We start from the raw sequence: 23,542 nt of genomic DNA, 5'->3' as shown, positions 1-23,542 counted from the left end.
AGTTAATACCCTTGCTCCAAACCTCTCTTGGGCACACATGATTTGAATCTTTGCCCACAACTTCAAGAAATGAAGTAAAATTTCACTCTAAAACCATATTCCAATCTATATGAAGAGGTTACTAACCTGTACAGTAACTGGAATTAGAGATATTTTGTCCCTGGGGTGCTCCATTTTGACCTTGTGCTTTCAATCAGATTTCTGTCAGCAGTCTGTGGGGCTGCGCCCACACCCTACTCATCCTTATGCTCAGGACTGAGAGTATATAGGGAGAGACAGACTTGCCATTGCTCCAATTCATTCTCAGTCATGAATTCCAGCAGCAAGAACTCCAAATAGAGGGGAAGGGGAGTGCAAGTAGAGGAGCACCCATAGGGACAAAACATCTAGAACAGGGCGGGCAAACTTTTTGGCCTGAGGGCCGCATCAGGTTTCAGAAATTGTATGGAGGGCCGGTTAGGGGAGGCTGTGTCTCCCCAAACAGCCAGTCAAGGCCCAGCCCCAGCCCCCTATCCGACCCCCTCTGCTTTTCGCCTCCTGCCCCATCCAACCCCCTGGGTTCCCTAACGGCCCCCCCCCAGGACTCCTACCTCATCCACCACTCCTGCACTGTGTCCCCTGCCCGGCCCTGGACCCCTCGCCCCTAACTGCCCTCTGCTGCCCCATGCAACTCCCCCTCCTTCCGGACTGCCCCCCCCTTCTCCCTGCCCAATCCAACCCCCCCTTCTCCCTGACCACCCCGGACCCCCCACCCCTAACTGCCCCATCCAACCCTTCCCCTTCCTGATTCCCCCCCCAAGGACCCCTGCTCCAACCAACCACCCCATCCAACCTCCCCTGACTGCCCCCGGAACCCCATCCAACCCCTCCTCTCCTTCCTGGCTGCCCCCAGAACCCCTGCCCCCATTCAACCCTCCCATTCTCCACCCTCTGACCTCCCCAACCCCATCAACAAATTTTGATATCCCAAATTTTTTATGCAAAAACTGGATTCTTGGATCACTTTTAGAAATTCATTCAGTACTTAATACCAGAATTCTAGAATGGTCTCAACAACAAGGTTAAGAGGACATTCATTTAATTACCTATTGATAAACCTGCGGAACACAAAAGTACCAAGCACATATTTGCTGCAGACTGTCAGTTCCTATTCAATGTGATGTCCCCGTACACACTCTCTTAAGGATATCACAGTCTCAATTGAAGACTGCTGGAAAGGCGAGTCTGTATATAGGAAAATCCAGTTTCTTCAATGACACTTACTACTTTATACCAGGGGTGGACAAACTGTGGCCTCTGGGACAGATACAGCCTGCAGGCCATTTTAATCTGGCCCTCAAACTCCCACTGGGGAGCTCGGTCAGGGGCTGCTCCACATGGCTCCCAGAAGCAGCAGCATGGCCCCTCTCTGGCTCCTACGCGTAGGGGCAGCCAGGGGGTTCCACTCTGCACCCTGCCCCAAGAGCTGTCGCAGCAGCTCACATTGGCCAGGAACCGCAGCCAATGGGAGCTGCGGGGGTGGTGCCTGCGGATGGGGCAGCGTGCAGAACTGTCTGGCTGTGCCTTTGCATAGGACCCGGAAAAGGGACATGCCGCTGCTTCCAGGAGCCGCTTGAGGTAAACACCACCTGAAGCCTGCACCCCTTCCCGCACCCCAGCCCTGATCCCTCTCCCGCCCTCTGAACCTATCGGTCCCAGGACGGAGTACCCTCCTACACCCCAAACTCCTCATCCCCAGCCCTACCACAGAGTCCACAGCCAGAGCCCTCCACCCCAAAACCAATTTTGTGAGTATCCATGGCCTGCCATACAACTTTTATTCCCAGATGTGGCCCTCGGGCCAAAAACTTTGCACACCCCTGCTTTATATCCTAAGGCTGTAGTGCACAACTTCTGGGTAAGCAGTCCAATGTTTTCTGTGGCCCTCTGGTGGTATTTCAGTTCTGCAGAATTTAAATTTTACTTAAGAATGGTTTCTTCCACATGACTGCAAAGAAAAACTTTGCTAATCAAAAGGTTTTCTTCAGATAGCATATACTCTAGGTGAAAACAAATGCTTTAACACAAGTGTAAACTACCTTCATTTCTCTCACCAGGTAGTCACTCCAGCATGTAACATTAACAGTTTAAACAAAATTTAGTTTACTCCCAACTCATCCTAGCTGAAATATCCAAGCAAATTGGATATAACTGAAAACTAGTCGAGACCCAGTGGATGCGTTGTGCAATGTAGGGAACATCCATGTTATTGTCAAGTTTGTGCTCTCTGGTGTTCAGCAACATAGCAAGAGCAGACTCAGGGCATAAGAAGCAGAGAATAGAAAGCTCTTGTTGCTAGCTAAGATGATCTGCGATTCCAGCAGCAATGGGAGTAAGAACAGTCACCATCATCTCTGCTATCCCTACCATCTCATGGGACCTAGGCCTTCATCACCCTGATACTGAGAGATGTCCTGACCAGACCAGGACAGAGAGGACTCAGGTATCACCACCATCTCTACTGAATCCAGCTGAATCCCAACCACCACCTGGAATGAAACGAAGATAGACTTTAACAGCAATGGCAGCTCTAGCTCATCTCAGCTAACTTTTTCTTTTCTCCAAAAGTACAGTTACCACCATCCAAGAGACTATCAAACAAGGAGTTGTTTTCCTTCTAAAACTCTCTCCAGCTAAAGGGAAAAAGGATGTTAAAATAAAAGCCTTAATGTTTTACATTTCAATTACATTAACTGTTTTTCTTTCTTTTCTGTATCTTTAATATAAGGTTGAAAAGATTTTTAATGGTGTTTGTGCCATGGTACTAAGCAGACTCAGGTCTCTGTATACCAAACCCCACTGTTTAGTGTTGGACAGTGACAGGGTTATGTTAACACTTTTGGCCCATTTATTCCATCTCACTCAAGACCAGAGTTCTCAAAAAGTGAGTGACAGTTCTATTTAGAGTGCAAGGATCAAAAAATCTTTAAAGTTTGAGCTTTGGCTAAGAGACTTTCAAGGTAAACAAGACTTGTAAGTTACTTGCAGATGCATTTTTCACCTGACCCCAAAGAGATGTCAGATTCAGTTAGAACCAACTGATTTACTAAGCTTCAGTCCAAATGTCATGAAGGAAACAATGAATTTCTATAAATTCTTTCCACGTGACTTATTTAGTTATACAAAAGAGCTTCTCTGAAGTACTTATTTATGAAAAAGATCTATGCACTGGAATAAATCAAAACGCCACACACTGAACAATGGTAAGTCTCCATTTCATCGTGTGCACAACCACTTCTAAGTCAGACATCAAGAATTTGGTTTCAAAGCAGTGCCAGTCTTCCCGTTGATATGCCTTCCCCTGAAGCCCCCAAAGTATACATTCAGTTATGCAGTGCATACTTTCAGCACTATTATTTTTTACTGACTAAATCCTATGTAAAATTATTTACAGCTTTTGGAATCTTGTTAGGTTACCATGAAGTCCTCTGTGTTACAAAGATTCTGCATCAGTGCCCTCCATGATAAAATATTTTCTTTCTGAAGTCAAATATTGGAGAAGAATGAGACTTACCACTGAAGACCATTGGGATAGCTAAGGGGTAGGGGAGACTGATATAAGCAGAGTGCATACTCGTATACACACAGAGCAGCAGCTGGCAATCTGCAGTGGATATGTGCATCACAAGCTTGCAAAAACAAACAGATAAAAAATTAAAATTTCACGTTACTGGTGTACTGAATGTCTCTCCTAGCCTACCTGGAGACATACAGAACATAATTAATTAGTTAAAAAAATCCAAATGTGCAGGCTTTCTTTAAATATCCTCAAATTCTTCAGTCCAAGATTTATCACTGATTAAGTTGGACAGACAGGCTTATGGGAGTTCTTCAATCTATTAAGTCTGAAGTCTAAGACGCAAGTAGTTACCAATTATTATCCAACTAGTCAATATCCAAGAGTATCTGAAAATTCTCATGAAACTGAATTCGATAAAAAGTAACCTATTTGACATCAAGAGGATAAATCAAAATGATTATAGCAGGTATCCACTGTCCCATAAAGATGAGCACAGTAATTATTTAGGAGCTTTATATTAAAAAGAGCTAACATGAACCGTTAAAACTAAGTATAACTATACAAGTTTACAATGACACCAACCTTAATTCTAAACTACTGAAAACATTTACATACCTAGTCATGACTGTTTGTCTGTCAGGGCGTACATCTAGTAAGATCTTCATTATTTGAGGTTCAAATCCCATATCCAACATCCTATCAGCTTCATCTAAAACCTGTGCAAAACAAGGTTAGTGCCTATGATTCTTCAGTTAAGTTTTCAGCAAGACACTACACCGCAGACTTTCCTTAAGAGGTACAGTATTTCTCACTCAATCCTTAAAACCCATTTTAGAATCTACTTATTTCCATTCCAGAAACTATTAACTCCTTTTCGAGTTTTCACCTTCTAAATTGTTTCTGGTGCTACTCCTTGATGAGGCAGCAAGTATACTGGTATATTTCTAGACAGGAAAATTCTCTGAGAAAAATGCTTTTATCCATTCCCCCAAGACCAAAGCCAGAGAACACCAGGATTTTGAATAGTTTTCACTTGCCTATATTTCCCTCCTCCCCCCAGTTTGTTTGGCATATAAATTCAAATAGAAGTTTTGATTATGTAACAGAAAACAGTAAAAACAACAACCCTGCAACTATTTCAATCAAGAGGGTTTCTTCAGAAACTTTAAAGTGAAGTTTCCTATTTTACTTGTTAGAGCTTTTCTATGCCAGTCCAGAAATACTAATTTTGTCCTTCACAACGAGCAGAAAGACATATCACAACATTTGCAAGGGGCCTATCAGTTCTCAGAGCTCAGCCTTCTCTTAACCACTAGGTAAAATGCACTTGACCACTGCTTGATACTTCCTAGTACTCCTGAAAAATTAAGAGTTTTTGAGGCTAAATCTCCGAGTCAAAACTCATAATGGCCAAACAATGGTCAAACCATGTCATCTGCAATGAGTCAAGGCTACAAAGTAATATCCTAATTACAGTGAAAGAATGGTACTTGGAGCTGGAAGTTAGGTGTGATTCCTCACAGAAAAACAAAGAGGCCTTACACCTTGGACATATGGCTAGCTGACCATTGTTTGAGCCCTAGAGATCTTCTGCCACACACAAGTGAAACTGATGATTCTACACAGGGCAATGTGGTAAGTACTCATTGGATATCTTTGACTTTCAAAGACTTGGAAAGCTTTTATAATCTCCTGGCCCTTAACCATCTAATCTGCTCTGGAAACAGAGACCTGATAGGTTTTTTAAGTGTTGCATTGAACTAAGATCCTTTAGGGATACACCCCCTACCATGGGAATTGGAATTAGTTTGACCAACTGAGAAGTGACTTCATCTACCTAACAACTTGCCTTTAAAATACCTTCCTTGGAAAGAGGTCACAAGATTTTCAATTCATTGGAATGGTTTTGTAATCTGAGTCCCACTCATGATCCACTCCATTCTGACATGTAGGCACAAGTGTGAGAATTTCAGAATCCTATACAAAATTTAAAAATATTAAGCCAACCAGAACCAGGTCCACTGGACTTTCCTCCTTTAATTTTCAGGTTTGAGTTATAGGGTCAGTTATATAGGTTAAAAAAAAAAAATTAAGGCCAAATTCTGTCTTCTCTTATACTGGAAGATCAGAGATTTTTCTGGCCATCCCCTTGATTATCCTCATCCCTGTTTTCTCCTTTTTGGACATCCTAGTCCAGTTGTGACTCATCAAAACTGCAGTGCCATTGGAATTCCCTGAAACGTAAGTATGAACATAATAATCCCTCATCTGAGGGGCTGAGGAAGGGAATTCAATCTTCTGATTAACGCTTCATGTCCAAAAGACTTAATTAAGATTGTTCTTCGTTAATTATACACTCCATCGGAATATGTAAAGGCTAGAACCTCTATTGTGGGTTACAGAGAGCAGCTAGCGCTTTGTATATGAGAGTGTCCTTCCTGATAGGACAGATGGTACTTCCTTGGCTAGGAAATGAACTATTCCGGTAGCTGGAGGAAGGGGAGAGAACATATGAAAAGCCATACTGTATCAGACCAGTGGTCTGTCTAAGGTCAATATCCCATCTCCCAGATAGGATAACCAGCCCCCTGTTAATGTTTCTTCCAAACCCCCAACAGTTGGATACCTGGTTATTCCCTTAAGGATAAGATTTAATATCACTTAACAAAACTTTAATATTCACTACACCACCTTCTGGACATTCTTTCTATCCATAGAAAGGTCCACTCCTTTTTTGAATACAACAAAGATCTTTGTTGAATTGAACAGGGAAGGTAACTAACTAATCTGTATACTTTTGTGTCCTCTTTTTGTCTTCTCTCTATAGGTTTCTTTGATGTTCCTAATCATTCTCATCATAGGTCTCTAAATCAGGAAGGAGGGGGAGGCACTGATCGGTGGGGCTGCTAGTGGGTGGGAGGCGCTGCGGAGCTGCTGACATATCACTGTCTCTCTTTTGCAATGTACATTGGTAAATTCTGGCTCCTGCTCAGGCTGGCTACCCCTGCTCTTACACATAGTGGGGTGGGGAGGGGTCGAAGAGGGAGAGAAGAGGACAAATACACAGGTGAAAATTTTAAAACAAGATCTCAGTTTTGGGTCCAATTTTAGATACTTATGGACTGGAGTAGAGGGTGTGCAGCACTTCCAGGGGGAAAAAAAAAGTCAGTCTACTGGTACCTAAAAAAAGTTGATCACTTTCAAAATTCAGTCCTCTGTGCATGTCTCCCATCTACTGGAAAAGTGGAACTATACCTAAGTGTCTGGACTAACAACTGAAGTTCAAAAGAACCATTTTCTCCCTTTGTATGCGATTCAGAAAGATCATGGTTAGGGCCTTTTGGTTAACATGTAACGTAATTATCGAGCTATTTTCAGCACGTATAGCCTTTTTGTTCTATTTCTAGCCAGCACCACATCCTTTATTTTCTAATGACAGCAAAAGTGCATGAGACTGAATATAATATTTAGCTGCTAGTGCACTAAAAACTAGCAATTCTTTTCTTTACTACAGAAAGGAGAGAGGGAAAAAAAAAACAAAAAACAAAAATTAAACAAAAACCTTCTCCAGTACGACTTCTCCTCCCCCAAGCAGGCACCTTCGTTCCTAACTTACAATCAAATAAGGCTACTCTCTAGTTCCACTACTATTCTCTTTCTTAGCTGGTCAAAATCCTGGTGATGCTCATCTCTCTCTTTGCTGTCTATTACCATCCTTACATATTTGGGGTCTGCAAGTCCACTATTATTTCTAAAACTGGAGTATAGGCAAGTACTGGCATCAGGGGAGGCATGCTATGATACTTTACCAGGTGCTCAGGACTGGATCTTCTTACCAGTCCTAGTTTACTCATTAAAGTATTTCATAGGATTCACCTGAGAAAGGGCCAGTTTAAACTGCTATCCCCCCTAGTGATTAATCAGTGTCCTAAGGGTTAAAAGGCCACTGACAATTGGTAAACTTGAGAGAACAGAGTACCTATAGGAGTGGTTCTTAACCTGCAGCCCAATCAGCAGACAGCTGCGGCCCATGTGTGGATGCGGCCCACGTAACAGAGAGAGCTACATTTGCAGCCCACAATGGTAAATAGGTTGAGAACCACTGACCTATAGTATTAAAAAGATGACTGTACAAAAAAGTAAAGGGTAATAAGGACATTATGCACTGAAGTAATCTAACAAATTTCTTACTTAACTTTATGTCCTGAAGTCAGACTGGTAGCTTACTACTTGTAAAAAATGGCCAGGAAGACTTACGGCTTTCAGTACATGATACTATTACATCACAATAGCTATCTAAAGAAAGTTTTTCTTCAAGTGACCTTTAGAAACGTGAGCCACAAGCTATTTTCCATTTTATGAAAACTGATTACATGTACCAGGAGTCTAGTTTTCCCAGGGTGGTGTCAGTGTCTTCAGCAGAGATACTCAGTTTACAGTACTAAGATTTTCAGATTTTAGCCTTAAAAACACCTCAATTCAATTAAAAATTTAATTAAAAAAACAAACCAAAAAACAAACCAAAGATTTGCTTCAGATTAATCCACTTCTACCCCAATAAGTGCATTACTTTTCAATGTTGACTACTTGCCAAGTAGGTTATGCTCTTCAGATTTATGAAGTTGTTCATTTGAAGGTCATTCAGTCTACCAGGAGTAGCAATAACAATATCCACACCTTTGGTAACCATGTTTATCTGTCCTTTTCGGTCCCCACCACCATATATGCAAATACTAAAAAAAAAAAAATGTTTTCCAGAAGTTGAGTATAGTTCAATTAAAATCAATCTTTCAAAATTGAAAACAATACCATCACCATTGTCCAATAATATTTGAAGAGGTTTTTTTTTGTATGAAGCTATCAAGAGGAAAGATTACAGTCACAGAATAGATCAAAAAGCACAAATGATTGATTTACATTTTCTACTTTAAATGAATATTTGTTATTTTACATTATCTGCCACAATTAATGTTTTTTAAGTTCAGATACACTAAGCAGGACAATAACAATAAAATTGTCACTGAGAAGCTGACTACATTAAACCACATCACTAACAATTTGTCACTGAATGTGCTGCTTCAGTTTCTCATCTCATATCCAGACAAGCATAAAGAGAAGCCGAATGATTTGTTAAAAGTACAGATAAAAAAACCCCAAGAGGTAGCGGTAGGCCAAACTAATGACAAAAGCCCGCGGAGTAGGTATGAAAAAGGATTTTAGGCATGAGCACAAGTTATGTGACCACCTATTACAGTACATAGAAGCATTATCAGAGAAGGAAATATGTGACATTTAAAAAGTTAACCTAGCAGTGAACAAGGGAATTAGAATTCTTCGGGTACCACAGCACCTTAGCATTCACACATTTCAACATGTGAGAAGACATTCTGAAGTAAACTGCAATAAAGAAGAACTACTGATGGAATGTGGAGCATGCACAATATCCTATTTTATAAGAATTTTGTGAAGAATAAACGAAATAATTATAATTTTGTTTAATTTCTGGAGGAACAGATGGTGGAGCCTGACTGTCAATTGAGAACTACTAAGAGGTACAAAGACGGTCAAGAGAGAATAACTGATAGCAAGCTGAAGCCACAGACTGGATAAAGAAAGATGGAGAAATATGGCCTCAAAGACTCGAGCCAGAAGGAAAAGCCGTAAATATAAAAGGTACAAATTAAGGACCTCTTTAGACTTTACACCAATAACAAAATATCTTGCCCTTGGAATACACAGGAGAAAGAGGGTCAATCAATGGGAAGCTCAATTATTGACCAAAGGGAGCCCAGAGGAAAAGACAAGTAGTCCTATTTAGTGACTTCATAATGAAAAAATATAGTAGACATAGAATCATAGAAGATTAGGGTTGGAAGAGACCTCAGGAGGTCATCTAGTCCAACACCCTGCTCAAAGCAGGACCAACCCCAACTAAATCAACCCAGCCAGGGCTTTGTCAAATCAGGCCTTAAAAACCTCTACGGATGGAGATTCCACCACTTCCCTCCCTAGCTAACTCATTCCAGTGCTTCACCACTCTCCTAGTGAAATAGTTTTTCCTCATATCCAACCTAGACCTCCTCCACTGCAACTTGAGACCATTGCTCCTTGTTGTGCCATCTGCCAACACTGAGAACAGCCTAACTCCATCCTCTTTGGAACCCCACTTTAGGTAGTTGAAGGGTGCTATCAAATCCTCCCTCACTCTTGTTTTCTACAGACTAACTAAGCTGAGTTGCCTCAGCTTCTCCTCATAAGTCATGTGCCCCAGCCCCCTAATCATTTCCAGTGCCCTCCGCTGGACTCTCTCCAATTGGTCCACATCCTTTCTGTAGCGGGGGGACCAAAACTGGATACAATACTCCAGATGTGGCCTCACCAATGCCAAATAGAGGGGAATAATCACTTTTCTCGATCTGCTGCTCCTACTAATGCAACCCAATATGCTGTTAGCCTTTTTGGCAACCAGGGCACACAGACTCATATCCAGATTCTTGTCCATTGTAATCCCCAGGTCCTTTTCTACAGAACTGCCACTTAACCAGTTGGTCCCCAGCCTGTAGCAGTGCACGGGATTCTTCTGTCCTAAATGCAGGACTCTGCACTTGTCCTTGTTGAACCTCAACAGATTTCTTTTGGCCCAATCCTCCAATTTGTCTAGGTCACTCTGGATCCTATCCTTCCCCTCCAGCGTATCTACCTCTCCCCCCAGCTTAGTGTCATCCACGGAGTTGCTGACGGTGCAATCCATCCCATCATCCAGATAATTAATGAAGATGTTGCACAAAACCGGCTCCGGGACTGACCCTTGGGGCACTCTGTTTGATACCAACTAGACATCGAGCCATTGATCACTACCTGTTGAGCCTGATTATCTAGCCAATCCATTCATCCAATCGATACTTCTTTAACTTGCCGACAAGAATACTGTTGGAGACCATATCAAAAGCTTTGCTTAAATCAAAGTATATCACATCCATCGCTTTCCCCTCAGAGCCAGTTATTTCATCATAGAAGGCAATCTATGGCCCAAACAAAGTGAACAGCACGTATGCTGCCTTCTATTGACAGAACAAATAGAATACCAGATATCTTAAAGGCTACAGGATAATTAAATTTTTTTGTATTTCTTATAACGCTTTAGCTTTTAAGTGACAGGACTTGCTGTAATACAAGACTTCTGCCAACACTTGTGTCTTTAATATTAAGAAACTGGTGAGAATAAAGATTACCTTTTAATTCCTTTGTACGTATACTTTGAGCACTCTGCTTCCACTTGAAGAGCTAGTTCTCGAGTGGGAGCGAGGACTAACATACCTGGCCCACCACGCTGATCTTTTGGGCTTTAAGAAAGAATTAAACAAAATTTAAATAAATGCTTTATACAGTAGTTCCATGAAGATACAGAAAAACATGATATTGAGTACACCCACATTAGATATTAAAATATTTTAATGTAATATTGCTCTAGAGTTTCTCAATATACTGCCACATTGTGTTATCCAGACAGATCAGGGCTAACAGTTTCTTAAACCAATACAGTTAATTTTAGAACTATTGATTGGACTCTTTTTCAAGTTGTGTTTTAATGCCAATTAAGAGTTTAAAAACCAAACAAAAAAAACCCCCCACACCAAAACGTAGCGAGGCAATACAAAACTCAAAAGTTTCACTCCATCAAGCCCTTACATTGGTTGTGAATCCAAATGAATGAATCCAGGCATTAAATAAGCTAATGTCTTCCCAGTACCAGTCTGTGCTATGCCAATGAGATCAATTCCTTGAAGTATGATTGGCCAAGCCTGTGACTGAAATAAAGCAATGTAAGTGCTTAACATATGGACTGCAAATTTCTCTTTAAAATATAAAACTTACCAGAACTGATAGCACACAGTACCTGAATTGGTGTAGGATTCTCAAAGCCAACTTTTCTGATATTTGCCATAACATCAGGATAATATTTAAATGCATCTTCAAATTTACAAACAGGATTGGGAACATGGCGCTTCTCACCTTCTTTCAAGTCATCACAAATGATATTATTATTTTCTTTTCTGTATAGAATTTAAAAATATTAATGCAGTAACTTGAAAAATCAAATAATTTTAAAAGCAAAACAGAAGAATATTCTAGAAATTGAGAAAAACTGTGTCGTCTATAAGAAATGAGTACAGGTTTCTTGGGAAAAAGAGAGCCATGACCACTCTTATGTTCACAAAGGGTGTTACTTGGGAGACACCCTTCCACATCCTTCAGCTCCCACTTTTAGTTACTCCCCTCCACAATTAGATGCTCTAAATGGATAATGACTATACACCCTGGCCATACATCTGACCTTGACTGCACTCTACCTGAATGAACTATACATTTGCTGAGAATATTCGTGTCCTATTGTAATCCAAAAGTCATTGGAGAGTGCCACTGACTGGTTTTAAATGGCATCCTATCTAGGCCTTCACCAGAAAAGTGGTTGTGACAGCGTGGGACCATAGCACTCCATATGAACAAAACCACCACAAAGGTCACAAATTTAGAGTAAAACAAAAACATAATAGAACAACCTATGCCATATTAACAAACAGGAAGGACTAACGTTTCTACAGATATGCAACCTACTTTAACAGGCTTTACAGCACTCTTAAGCACTGAGATATATAAAGCCATTATTTTTAAAAGAAATATGTATCAATGGTTTGTCTTAATTTTTTCTTCTCTTCAGCCTAAATACAAGATTCCATTCAACCAACATCTTTGCTTCAACCAGGGAGCAGGAAGAGAAAAGCACTTTCAATCTCCCCCTTTCCCTCAGTTATACTTAGTTAAAAAAAGAGATGAATAAAATTACAGAAATATTAATTATAGCTAAGCATATACAAGATGGGAAGAAGAAGAGGAAACACTACAGAATATTTTTACTCGCTCATAACTGTTGTCCCATACATTCTCTTTTCTGATCCTATGAAAAGTTCCATACAGCATGGAAAAGTGGCAAGTAGAAGCATGCGCATATACCACCACCAGACAATAACTAGAATCCCAGTTCAGATTACAGGTTATATTTCCTAACAGAGAGACATATGGTTAGAGACACTGATAAAGCTGCTGGGGCAGCACACATGGAAAAATGATAGGGCAGCCAGGGAGGGTTGCAAAATCCGTTACTACTACTAGAGAGAGAATACTAGAGTCAACATGAGGGGATTGAAAAGTAGGATGCTCTGTGTACTTGATTCAAAGTGACTGGAACTTAGTGATTAACCAGGTTGGTACTTACCAGAATCTACGGGCAAGGATAGGGCAGTGGAAATCAAAGTTCTAACTGCTTGGAAGATGTTTGAGTAAGGCTTCAATGAAGAAAAGAGAGTTCAGGGAGCATTTAAGATGGACACAATGTTCAGATGATTATAGCTTGAAGGAGTTAATGAACTCCAATCAACTATCTCACAATATGCTCAATTCCAGTAGGTAGACACACTGAAGGGTTTTGTGCACCAACTACACTGCCAATACCATCTTTTTATAATACAAAAGGAAAGATTCTGACATTTAAAAGGGGTGGAGGGGAGAAGACGACTGTGGCCATTTGCCTTTTACAGAGATTACAGCCACCATTTGCTACCAGCTTGAAAAAGCAATGTCTGCTTGCCTAATGCTCAACCCATGTTGGATAAAAATCCACAATTTAATTTAAAAAATTGGATATTTTCAAAATTTAAATTAAATAAAGGGTTTTTTTAAATAAAAGAAACCTAACTACAATTTTAATTTTAAATTACAACCTATGCTAAGGCCTAAACTTACTATGAGGTATTAAAATAATTTAAATTAAACAAAAAGCATTAAGCAGTTCATTTGCTGCCAAGTTTTAAAGAAAATCAAACCCCTGACTGGTGGAAGGGACTGGCTAAGCACTTGCTTCCAGAGCTTGATGACATTCTAAATCAGCTTTTGACAGCAGTAACCTCTTCTGCATGTGCTGAGAGACAGTTTTCTTAATTTCAGTCCAGTTCAGTTCAATGAGCTAAGTAAAGAACCCAACTGGGAGTTGAAAAATAGGAAAGTTTGCTTTTGACTTCCAATCTATGAATAAAAGCTATGTGTGAGAGAATGAGATCTACTAATTCTAAAATTTTTGATGGACCTGGTGATCAGAGACAATTAGTTCAATTCACTAACTACAGATAATACTTTTGTTCAATAAATGAGTTTTAAATTCAAAACATGTCTTGATGAACTTTTTTCTTACATATCAAACATGTTTAAGGTAGTTTTATTTAATAAAAAGATAAAAAATTGTTTTTGTGAATTTTAATTGAATAATAATTTCCAGCCAAACAGAGCTTGACACAAATTAGTAAAAAAATTAATCCAGTAAATAAAAAACACCTCATCTGTCATTGTCCAACATAATAAGTGTAAAAATTAAGAATAAGAATAAATGTAAGAAGCTATACAATTGCTTAAGTGCGTAAAGATATACTGTTTCCTCCTGATTAGCAAAAAGCAGCACCAAATTTAGCAAAAATATATTTTAATGGTTACCAACCAATGAGAACTGATCTTTCTTCATGAAAGTAACTGATGCGCACAAACAATGCAAAACATAATGAAAACTGATATTTAAATCAAGGATTCCTGCTTGCTGATTTAAATCATGATTAAAATTGATTTAAAAATCAATCCACCCTTGCTCCAGCCCAAATAAAAATCTACAAAACTGTTAATAAAAAGAAAACGTTAAGATTTATACAACCCCTGTGTAACAATCATTTCACCATTCCAATTCCAAAACAAGCAGTTACTTATACAAACATCTTACCGCCACTTCTCCACTTCTTCTTGTGGCATGGAAGCAATCTTGGGTGATTCTTTGTAAAATTTTCTCTCAATTGGAGGCAAATCTTAAACAATTAGGAAAAAAAGCAACCTGTTAAAAAAAATTAAATTTTCCAAATTGGTGAGAGATGTGCTTATTCAGAATTACAACATATAGTTTAAAAAGAAACAGTTACTGGTACAAGTCGGCCAAAATTATGATCAAGATTTAAGATGGAAGGGCCCAAAACCTACATAACATTGTGAATCCTCACATCACTCCCTACTATGAAAATTATTATAAGTAATGTGAGGATTCCTTGTTGGAAGCATGTAAACAACAAAGCTGAGGAAGAGATAAAACCCAATATTATTAAAGTATTTGCTAAATAAACCACCTCACCAAATTTTTAGTCTAGCTAATTGGAATTATTCCTCTAACAGAGATAATATGATGCAAACAGTTATGCTGTAGAAAATTACAATGCTTAAGCATTGTAATAATGTTATATTTGTAATTGGTATATAATAATGTAATTTGTATATTTGTATATAATAATGTTATATATAAATAATGTTATATTTAATTGAATCTAAAGAAAGTGAGAGTCTACCAGGAATTAATAATTCAGACAGTGAAAAATACACATTCATTTCAACACAGACACATGATCTAAAATTTTTCTATTCTGCATTTTAAAAATCTGTAACAGGCTATCAAGACTTTATATTTAAAATCATAGAATCACAGAATCATAGAATATCAGGGTTGGAAGAGACCTCAGGAGGTCATCTAGTCCAACCCCCTGCTCAAAGCAGGACCAATCCCCAATTAAATCATCCCAGCCAGGGCTTTGTCAAGCCTGACCTTAAAAACTTCTAAGGAAGGAGATTCCACCACCTCCCTAGGTAACGCATTCCATTGTTTCACCACCCTCCTAGTGAAAAAGTTTTTCCTAATATCCAACCTAAATCTCCCGCACTGCAACTTGAGACCATTACTCCTTGTCCTGTCATCCGCTACCACTGAGAATAGTCTAGAGCCATCCTCTTTGGAACCACCTTTCAGGTAGTTGAAAGCAGCTATCAAATCCCCCCTCATTCTTCTCTTCCTCAGACTAAACATCCCCAGTTCCCTCAGCCTCTCCTCATAAGTCATGTGTTCCAGTCCCCTGATCATTTTTGTTGCCCTCCGCTGGACTCTCTCCAATTTTTCCACATCCTTCTTGTAGTGTGATAAGCACACCACACTTTTTCAAAGCCTGTATACTAACCTGCCCACTTCATAGCTTCATATTTAGCTTTATTTTCTCGAAGAGATGCCCAGTTAATTACTGATTTCTGTGGGCCATTTCCAGACTTGACAAGATCATGATGGCTTTCAGTGGAATAACTAGAGCCAAAATCCTGGTGTTGGAGGGAACCTGCTGGGAAACAGTAGCTTTGCTTTATTTTTAACAAACAAAACCTTTCCCATTTTGAATTCTAAGGAGATGTTATGTTTAAATAGAAAGTTCTTTCTTGGGACTTATCGTTAGAAGCCTGGTTTGATCATAGAATACCAGGGTTGGAAGGGACCTCAGGAGGTCATCTAGTCCAACCCCCTGCTTAAAGCAAGAGCAATCCCCAATGTTTGCCCTGATCCTGAATGGTCCCCTCAAGGATTGAACTCCCAACCCCGGGTTTAGCAGGCCAATGCTCAAACCACTGAGCTATCCCTCCCCCTGAGGGAGAGCTGATCTTCAGATCCAATCTTATTATAGACCAGAAAGATCTATAAAACCTGTGTGGATGCACTGTTGTGAAAAGGAGAGAACAAAGAGTGCTTCCAGCAATTTCTGGCTACTTACGAGTAGTACTGACAGGTTCTAAAGCAGGGGTCTCAAAGTCCTGGCTTGCGGGCCATCTGCAGCCTGAGAACCTCCCCACTGTGGCCCGCAGAAACTTTTAAAAAAGTTCTTTCATCTGGCCCTCATGACTGCTGGCTGGGGGATGGGGTGAGAGCGGGGAGGAGAGATTCACATGCCCCTCTCCCCAGCATTGCTCCATCCTGCTGCTCCTGGGACCCTCCCAGGGGTTGCACTCAGCAACGTGTCATTCACCTCGGCTCCCTGCAAGCGGTTCCCTATCTGCTGTTGCCGGAGAGGAGAGACCTATGCAGCCACACAGCCTGATGTCTGCTGCAGGCACCGTCTCCCCTCCGCACCTCCCATTGGCTGGGGGAGAGAGACAGAAGTACCATCACTAGTTGCTGGGCAGAGTCAGCCAGAGAGGCAGCGTCACTAGTCGCCAGGCAGAGTCAGCCGGGCCGGCCTGAGGCCAAGAGAGCAAGTGAAAAGGGTGGGAAACAGGCTGGGAGGTGGTGTGAACATCAACTTCAGTGACATTATTGGCCCACTGGGAGGATTTGAGGACTGGCACTGGCCCTAAGTTAAATTGAGTTTGAGACCCCTGTTCTAAAGGGAACTCCAAGCAGCTCTCTCAACTAGAAGGAAGGTTTGCTGTGATATGGGTTCTTCAGGGACTGGGTGTAAACTGGGGGAAAATGGGAGGTAAATTCTCAGAGCCCCAAGGATCAAGCACAAAACTATTTTCAACAACTGTAAGGAGAGAAGGGGTATTTCTACAGCACAAGATGGTAATATAACAGTTAAATCACACATACCAAGCGTACAGATAGTACAGTAAATTTAAAAGATTCATTAAATTAGGATCTCTCAGAAAGAAACTTTAACCATGACACAGAGGCAATACATACTACATGTGATGACAGTGATTAAGTGAGTCCCAATGATAACCTGGGACAGCATAGGAGAAAATGTAGTGGTGTGCCTCATTCTTATGCTGCTCTGGGCTGTTTGTGCATCTGAACAGCAGCTTTCAGTTCCCCCTTAGTTATGATACATTCAGAAAGTATATTAAGAAATCCACTATTGAGTATTCCTAGCTGCAGCTTTGCTCCTTCCTCAAAGATACCTGCTAGTCCACCATGCTAGGCATCTCACAGCTGCCCCTGCCACCAGAGTGGTACACTCCATGCTCCATTCCTCCTCTCTTGGAAATGTGGAACCTAACTCTGTTCTGAGTTTAATTCCTTTCTTCCCTTTTAGTGTCTCAGTCCAGATCTGAAGACATACATGGTCCTTGCCCCCAAGTGCTTTCAATACAAATAGACCAAACAAATAATAACAGACAACATAAGCAAAATGTTAAAACAGAAATTGTAGTAATTGCTTATGTATCCCTACAACATATACAGTAACAATATTCACTGCATTCCACACTTCACTGTGTGGAAACTTAACAGACCTCTTACTCTCTTCATGGGAAAAATAAATTTCTGTTAAGCATCAGTGAATAGGCAAATTATAGGGTATGTTGAGGTCAGAGCTGTAGTTCAATAAAGTGAGTAACATGATGTATATTGTTTTGATGCATTTGCAGGCACATGGGATGTACTTGCAGAGGGCACTAAGTTTGTCAGTGCAAGTGGTATATGTATCCTCTTCTATTTCTTTGTTTTTAAGGATTTGAGTGTGGTATTTTCCTAAAGCAATTTTAACTGTTTTTTGACAAAAGTTCTCTCTCTGTGGTACAGCATATATACAGAGGCATATTGTACATGTTAAAATGTTAAGAACAAGTCAAATGTTATAAGAGGACACAAGTCCCAACAATTCCCCCACTGTAAATTTCTTACCTTTCTCAGTCCTGTCTCCAGGGTAATTTTGGCCATACCTCTTAACAAGATCATCTATCAACATTTTGGCTTTGTTCTGTGTATCATTACTACCAAAAATCTTTACTTCAGCTTCATATGCTCCCCTTATAACCTAAATTTAGAAAGCCTAATTAATTTTTTATATAGCACAAGCTTCATATACTAGAATATACACAGGTATCCCACTCCTTGATTTCTTCTTTATGCAGTCTCATAATTTCTCTGCCTAACACAAGCCCTACAGTGAGCTACCCAAAAGGACTTAGACATCATAATACCTAATTTTGGGGCACGTAGAAAAGTCACAAGAACACTGCAATCCACAAAGCCACCGTTAAGTGCATCAGCTTCCCTATACAATGAATGGGGAGAGCTAAACGCCTGAGAGTATGTAGACACTTAAGGCAATAAGAAAAGGAGTACATGTGGCATCTTAGAGACTAACAAATTTATTTGAGCATAAGCTTTTGTGAGCTACTAAATTTGTTAGTCTCTAAGGTGCCACAAGTACCCTTTTCTTTTTACGAATACAGACTAACACGGCTGCTACTTTGAAAATTAAGGCAGTGGTTCCCAAACCGGTGTTCGTGAACCCATGGGGGTTCACGAAATCTTACAGGGAGTTTTTGGGAAAAAATTCCCTAATGGCGGACAGAGCTGCCCCTAGGGACTCCAGGCAACACAGGGCCAGCAGCCCAGAGCCCCTGGACTTCCAAGAGCTAAGCAGATCAAAGCAAGCATATTTATCACACCGAGGAGATTCAAACTTCAAGACTCCTTATAAGAAATGGAAAGGGAGGTGGATATTTTTTGCTGTTTTTAAAATTAAATAGGCAGCTAGTACTATTTTTAAAATTATTATGAAGAACAAGTTTAAGCTTTGTTGTAAAGTGCGCAGTTTGCCTGGACTGCTCAAGACCTGAATGCTCATGGAGGAAGAACAATTTGAGTTGGCTTCTTAAATACCTTCATGCTGTTTCACATCTGATACTCCTTGATGAAACACAGGAGCCTTGTCTTATAACAGGCTTATTCAAAGTGATACAAGCTACGAAAGTGAGATCTTGGAAGAGTGTTACCGCTTTCATAATGTAATAATAATTATTAATAAATAGTGTGTAATAAGCATGTCATAAAACATTTCTAAGATCACTGCCTTTAGAATTTATATTTAGGTAAAGGAGAAAAATCCTTGAAAATATTCATTTTTAGGAGGGGGTTCGCGAGACTTGACATTTTAGTGAAAGGGGTTCACAGTTTATTAAAGTTTGGGGAACCACTGACTTAAGGATATGTCTACATATGTTTGAGGGGGAGGGATAGCTCAGTGGTTTGAGCATTGACCTGCTAAACCCAGGGTTGCCAATTCAATCCGTGAGGCGGCCATTTAGGGATCTGGGGCAAAAATTGGGGATTGGTCCTGCTTTGAGCAGGTGGTTGGACCAGATGACCTCCTGAGGTCCTTCCAATCCTGATATTCTATGATTCTATGATACATCGGGGGTTAGGTCGATATAACTGCCCTGCAGCCTTAGCTCGGTATACCTATAACCTGGTCTACACGGTTACACTATACTGTTAGATCAATGCAAGGCAGCTTACATTGGCCTACTTGTGCATGCACCTACACTCAAGCTCTCTCAGAGAACTCTCCCACTGGCTTAATAACACCATCTCCACAAAAGACAGTAGGTATGTCAGTGGGAGAAGCTCTCCTGCCAACATAGTTTTGTCTACACGGGGCGGGGGGGGTTAAGGCTGGTACAACTACATTGCTCAGGGATGTGGATTTTTCACACCCAAGTGACATAATTATACCGAAGTATGTAGACCAAGCCTAGGTGCCTGCCTTGTACCATAAACAAAAACAGGATAACGAGTGACCGGACCCAGGGTCTTTCACCTCCCAGGTTGGTGCCCTAACCACCAGCCTACGGAGTCATTCTGACTCTCTGGCCCTATGTCTGTAACTTTTTAACCATGGTGGAACAGCCACTGGATGAGGGACAGAAAGATGGAATGTCTCTGTAGTCTGGTGGTTAGAACACGCACCTGGAAGGTGGAAGACCCAGAGTCCAGTCCCCTTGCTCTAAGCACTTTTGTTATTTATCCATTGAAACAGCTCCAGTAAGTCCCACATCAGAATATCCCATAGCTCAGTGGTTAAAGCACTTCCCTGAGAGGTCAGAGACCCCTGTTCAAATCCTTTCTCCACCTCTAGCAGAGAGGGAAGAACTGAAGCTTTGCCTCCCACGGTCCATGCAAGTGCCCTAACCACTGGGCGAAAAGTTATAAGGTGGCACCACTACCCTCTATTCCGTCTCCCAACAAATTTTAAATGGAACCTGATCCAGTACACAGCCTCTGAGCATGTCTACTGGATATGGCCTTGCACTCAGCTTAGGCAGCCTGAATGCCTATCTGAATCACTCTGGGGCTTAAGTGGGAAACAGGCATCTAGACACCTAGAGGGAGGCAGCAGTATGCATGTCCAGAGCATGAAATATAGGCACCTAGGGAGCTTTTACACTGAAAACTTAAGTGCCAAGTGAGTTTAGGCACCTACAGGATTTGGTGGGAGTTCTGTGGATTGCCGTGCAGACAAATCTAGCATTTAGGTGCTTAAATCTGGGGTTTAGGCTGGCACCTAAGTATCTTTTTGGCTCTGAGCCCTTGTGTTACATTAAAAAAAAAGAAAAAAAAAAAGGAAATTTTGTATGTTCTTACCTTTTTTTTTAAAAAAAGAAAACTCTACATCACCAAACTGTTCTGTTACACCCCAAGCAAACTGTATGTTCACATCTTAGTTCTGCTTAGTTACTCTCCATGCATACAGGGACTAGGAGTAATGTAAAGGCATCACATGCAACCTCAAGATAAAGAAATGACAGATGAAAGGAGAGACTCTCTCATATCAGGGAGCAATCACTAGGATATATAGAAGGAGAAATGGCAAGACCTGGAGAGAGTACTGAGCAATAAGCTCTTGTCAAAATGTAGTGCACTTTACCTGTATTTTAGAACCTGAAGAATCCTCAAGTTCTCTAATTTTAGTTCCAGCCCGACCTGTTACAAAATGCAAATTTGTAGATATTATACAAATCTTGACCACAGATCAACTTGCGCCAAGAATCGGAAATAAACTACTGTTGATTATTACTTTATCATTCATTAGACTGTCATCAAATAAGAAATCCTTTAATTTCTTCAAAAAGGGTAGAGCATTTAACAAGAAACCGCAAAAAAAAAATAGGTAGCTTATTTGTGATCATTCAAAATCAAGACAGAAAAAAGTGCACGGGGGGGGAGGAGAACCCACTGAGAAATCATGGTACCAGGGAGACACTTCAGGTTCCTTCCCTGGCCAGCAAAATTTTGTCCCCATCTTCCGCTCTTCTAGCTAAAAGGCACGCTCACACAGCCACTGGGCTGGCCAACAGAGCCTGAGCAAGCCTTTTGTGGTGAACCCCTCCCAGGCAGCAGAGGTGAAAGTGGGTCGGTACGGTAAGAAGCGGCTGCCAGTACCGGGGCCGTACACAGCCAATGATAAAGGGCTGGCGTGGCAGCACTTTAACTTTGCTGCCCTTTCCTCCCCCTGGGCCACTGAGGGGGTGCCAAAGGGGCAGCTGCCCTGGGCCCAGCAATTTAAAAGGGCCCGGGACTCCTGGCCACCACCACCGTGGCAGCAGATGGAGCCCCAGGCCCTTTAAATCACTGCTGGAGCCCCAGTTGGCACTGAAGGGCTGGCTGTGGGAGGCTGACACCAAGCCCTGCTCTTTCCGCCCAAGCCCCCATACTGATAAGACTTCTAAGTTACTTTCACCCCTGCCAGGCAAGCAAGCCATCGTCCCCTCAAGGTGATCAAATGGGAAATCAGGCAAGCAGCTGCCACGCACTCAGCCTGGTCTCCCAAGGCTACCATGCATTCATCGGGAGAGAGGCAACGCAGAATGTATGTGGCCCCCTGCCTCAGCAGGGACAAGGGCCAACTAGAGATCTAAGAGGCCAAGCAGGTATCACACCCAGCCCCCATCAACACTCTCTGCCTCTGCAGCCCACTAAATGTCTTGAGCTCGTCTGGCTGGGGTGGAGATTGGGAGGGCATACGGCGCATACCCCACCGCAATCAAGGGCAACACATGGGTGGGTATGCAGGGTTATGTGCCCCCCTCCTCCAGGTTTCTGCCTTCCATTTAGCACAGAGGTTTTCAAACTGTGTGTGAACGCAGGAACACTGAGCTAGTCCTGCACAGCGGGTCTCAGCGAGGTGAGGGTCCTTCTCCCTCCTCAAGCTCTGCCACATGAGACTGGCCTGAGCCGCCTGCCTTCGCCACTCGCCCCCCCCCCCGCCGCCTTCAATGTTCCTCCATGCGCCCGGGGGGGGGCACACCCCACAATTTGAAAACCTCTATGCTAAATGGGAGACAAATCAGGGGAGGGGGCACAAGACCCACACGTTGCCTCTGTCCCCTGCATATACAGAAATCAAACTATGCCTATGTCACCCACCACCCTGGCACGCCTCCTAGGCTTGCCCCGCTCGGGAAGGACTCGGGTCTACCAGCGCCAAGCACTCGGGCACGGCCCGGTAGTTACCTATGACGGTCCCGATCATGGCGTTGTCCAGGTGGAAGCAGAGCGGCACCCCCAAGCTCCGATCCCTGGGGGGGCCGCGGGGCCGATATTCCAGGGGGCCTGACAGCCAGGGCTCCCGGGGTGCCTGTAACGGGAGCGGCCGCGAACCCTCCAGCCTCCCCCAGCCGCCCTGGGAGCCGCTGCCCCTCCGGGCCGGCCTCTTCTCCTGGCCCTTCGCACAGGGCCCGGCGGCTCCGCTTCGCCCTCTGCCGCCCACCGAGGGCGCTGGGCTCCTCCGGCCCTGGGCGGGGGCCACCGCCGGCTGCCACTCCGGCAGCGGGGGGCCTGGCGGCCGGCTCCCGGAGCGGAACTCCTCGTCGCTGTCCGCTTCCCAGTCCGACATGGCAGTAGCAGGGACCCCCCCGAACCAGAACAGTCCTATCCGGCTCGCGCCGCCTGGCGCGTGCTCTCCAACTGTCAACACGCGCGTGTAGAGCCCCTCCCAACAGCTTTAGGCCGGGAAGCGCTCTGATTGGCCACAGCATTTCGCCTCTACGAAATGATTGGCTGGTTTGCCTGGGCCTCTGTGTGATTGTCCATTGGCCTCTGGAAGCAACGGGCATTCCGCAGCGGGGGGGCACGCCCTGGGGCGGGGCTCAGCTCACCCCCCCCGCCTCAGCGCGTCACTCCTGCGGGTTTTGCCTTCCAGAGAGACCCCGTCAGGCCCGGAGCCCGGAACGTCCCAGCAGCCTGCGAGGGGGGTGACGCTGACCACGCTCATTACCGCGGGCTACGGAGAGTGCGCATCCCCCGTAGGCCCGTGGGCCAGGTGCGACTGGCAGCCGAGCCCCTGCTGCTCACCGCATTTGAGG

General features: G+C 42.6%; 1 protein-coding gene across 1 annotated transcript in view; it reads right to left on the bottom strand.

The window, feature by feature from the left end:
• DDX43 (DEAD-box helicase 43) overlaps positions 1 to 23,105 on the bottom strand; it is a 64,020-nt gene extending 40,915 nt beyond the window's left edge. The window contains exons 1-10 of the mRNA XM_084624891.1: positions 22,692 to 23,105; positions 21,106 to 21,161; positions 18,075 to 18,207; positions 15,649 to 15,801; positions 14,379 to 14,460; positions 11,457 to 11,613; positions 11,249 to 11,367; positions 10,792 to 10,902; positions 8,151 to 8,292; positions 4,175 to 4,275 (exon numbers count right to left, since the gene is read on the bottom strand). Coding sequence (XP_084481017.1) covers positions 4,175 to 4,275; positions 8,151 to 8,292; positions 10,792 to 10,902; positions 11,249 to 11,367; positions 11,457 to 11,613; positions 14,379 to 14,460; positions 15,649 to 15,801; positions 18,075 to 18,207; positions 21,106 to 21,161; positions 22,692 to 23,073 — 1,436 coding nt within the window. The 5' untranslated portion in view covers positions 23,074 to 23,105. The remainder of the gene's footprint in view (positions 1 to 4,174; positions 4,276 to 8,150; positions 8,293 to 10,791; positions 10,903 to 11,248; positions 11,368 to 11,456; positions 11,614 to 14,378; positions 14,461 to 15,648; positions 15,802 to 18,074; positions 18,208 to 21,105; positions 21,162 to 22,691) is intronic.
• Positions 23,106 to 23,542: the final 437 nt, after the last annotated feature.

Source organism: Lepidochelys olivacea (assembly GCF_965140295.1).
Source record: "Lepidochelys olivacea isolate rLepOli2 genome assembly, chromosome: 3".
Taxonomy (NCBI): domain Eukaryota; kingdom Metazoa; phylum Chordata; order Testudines; family Cheloniidae; genus Lepidochelys; species Lepidochelys olivacea.
This window is presented reverse-complemented; position numbering and strand designations above follow the sequence as displayed.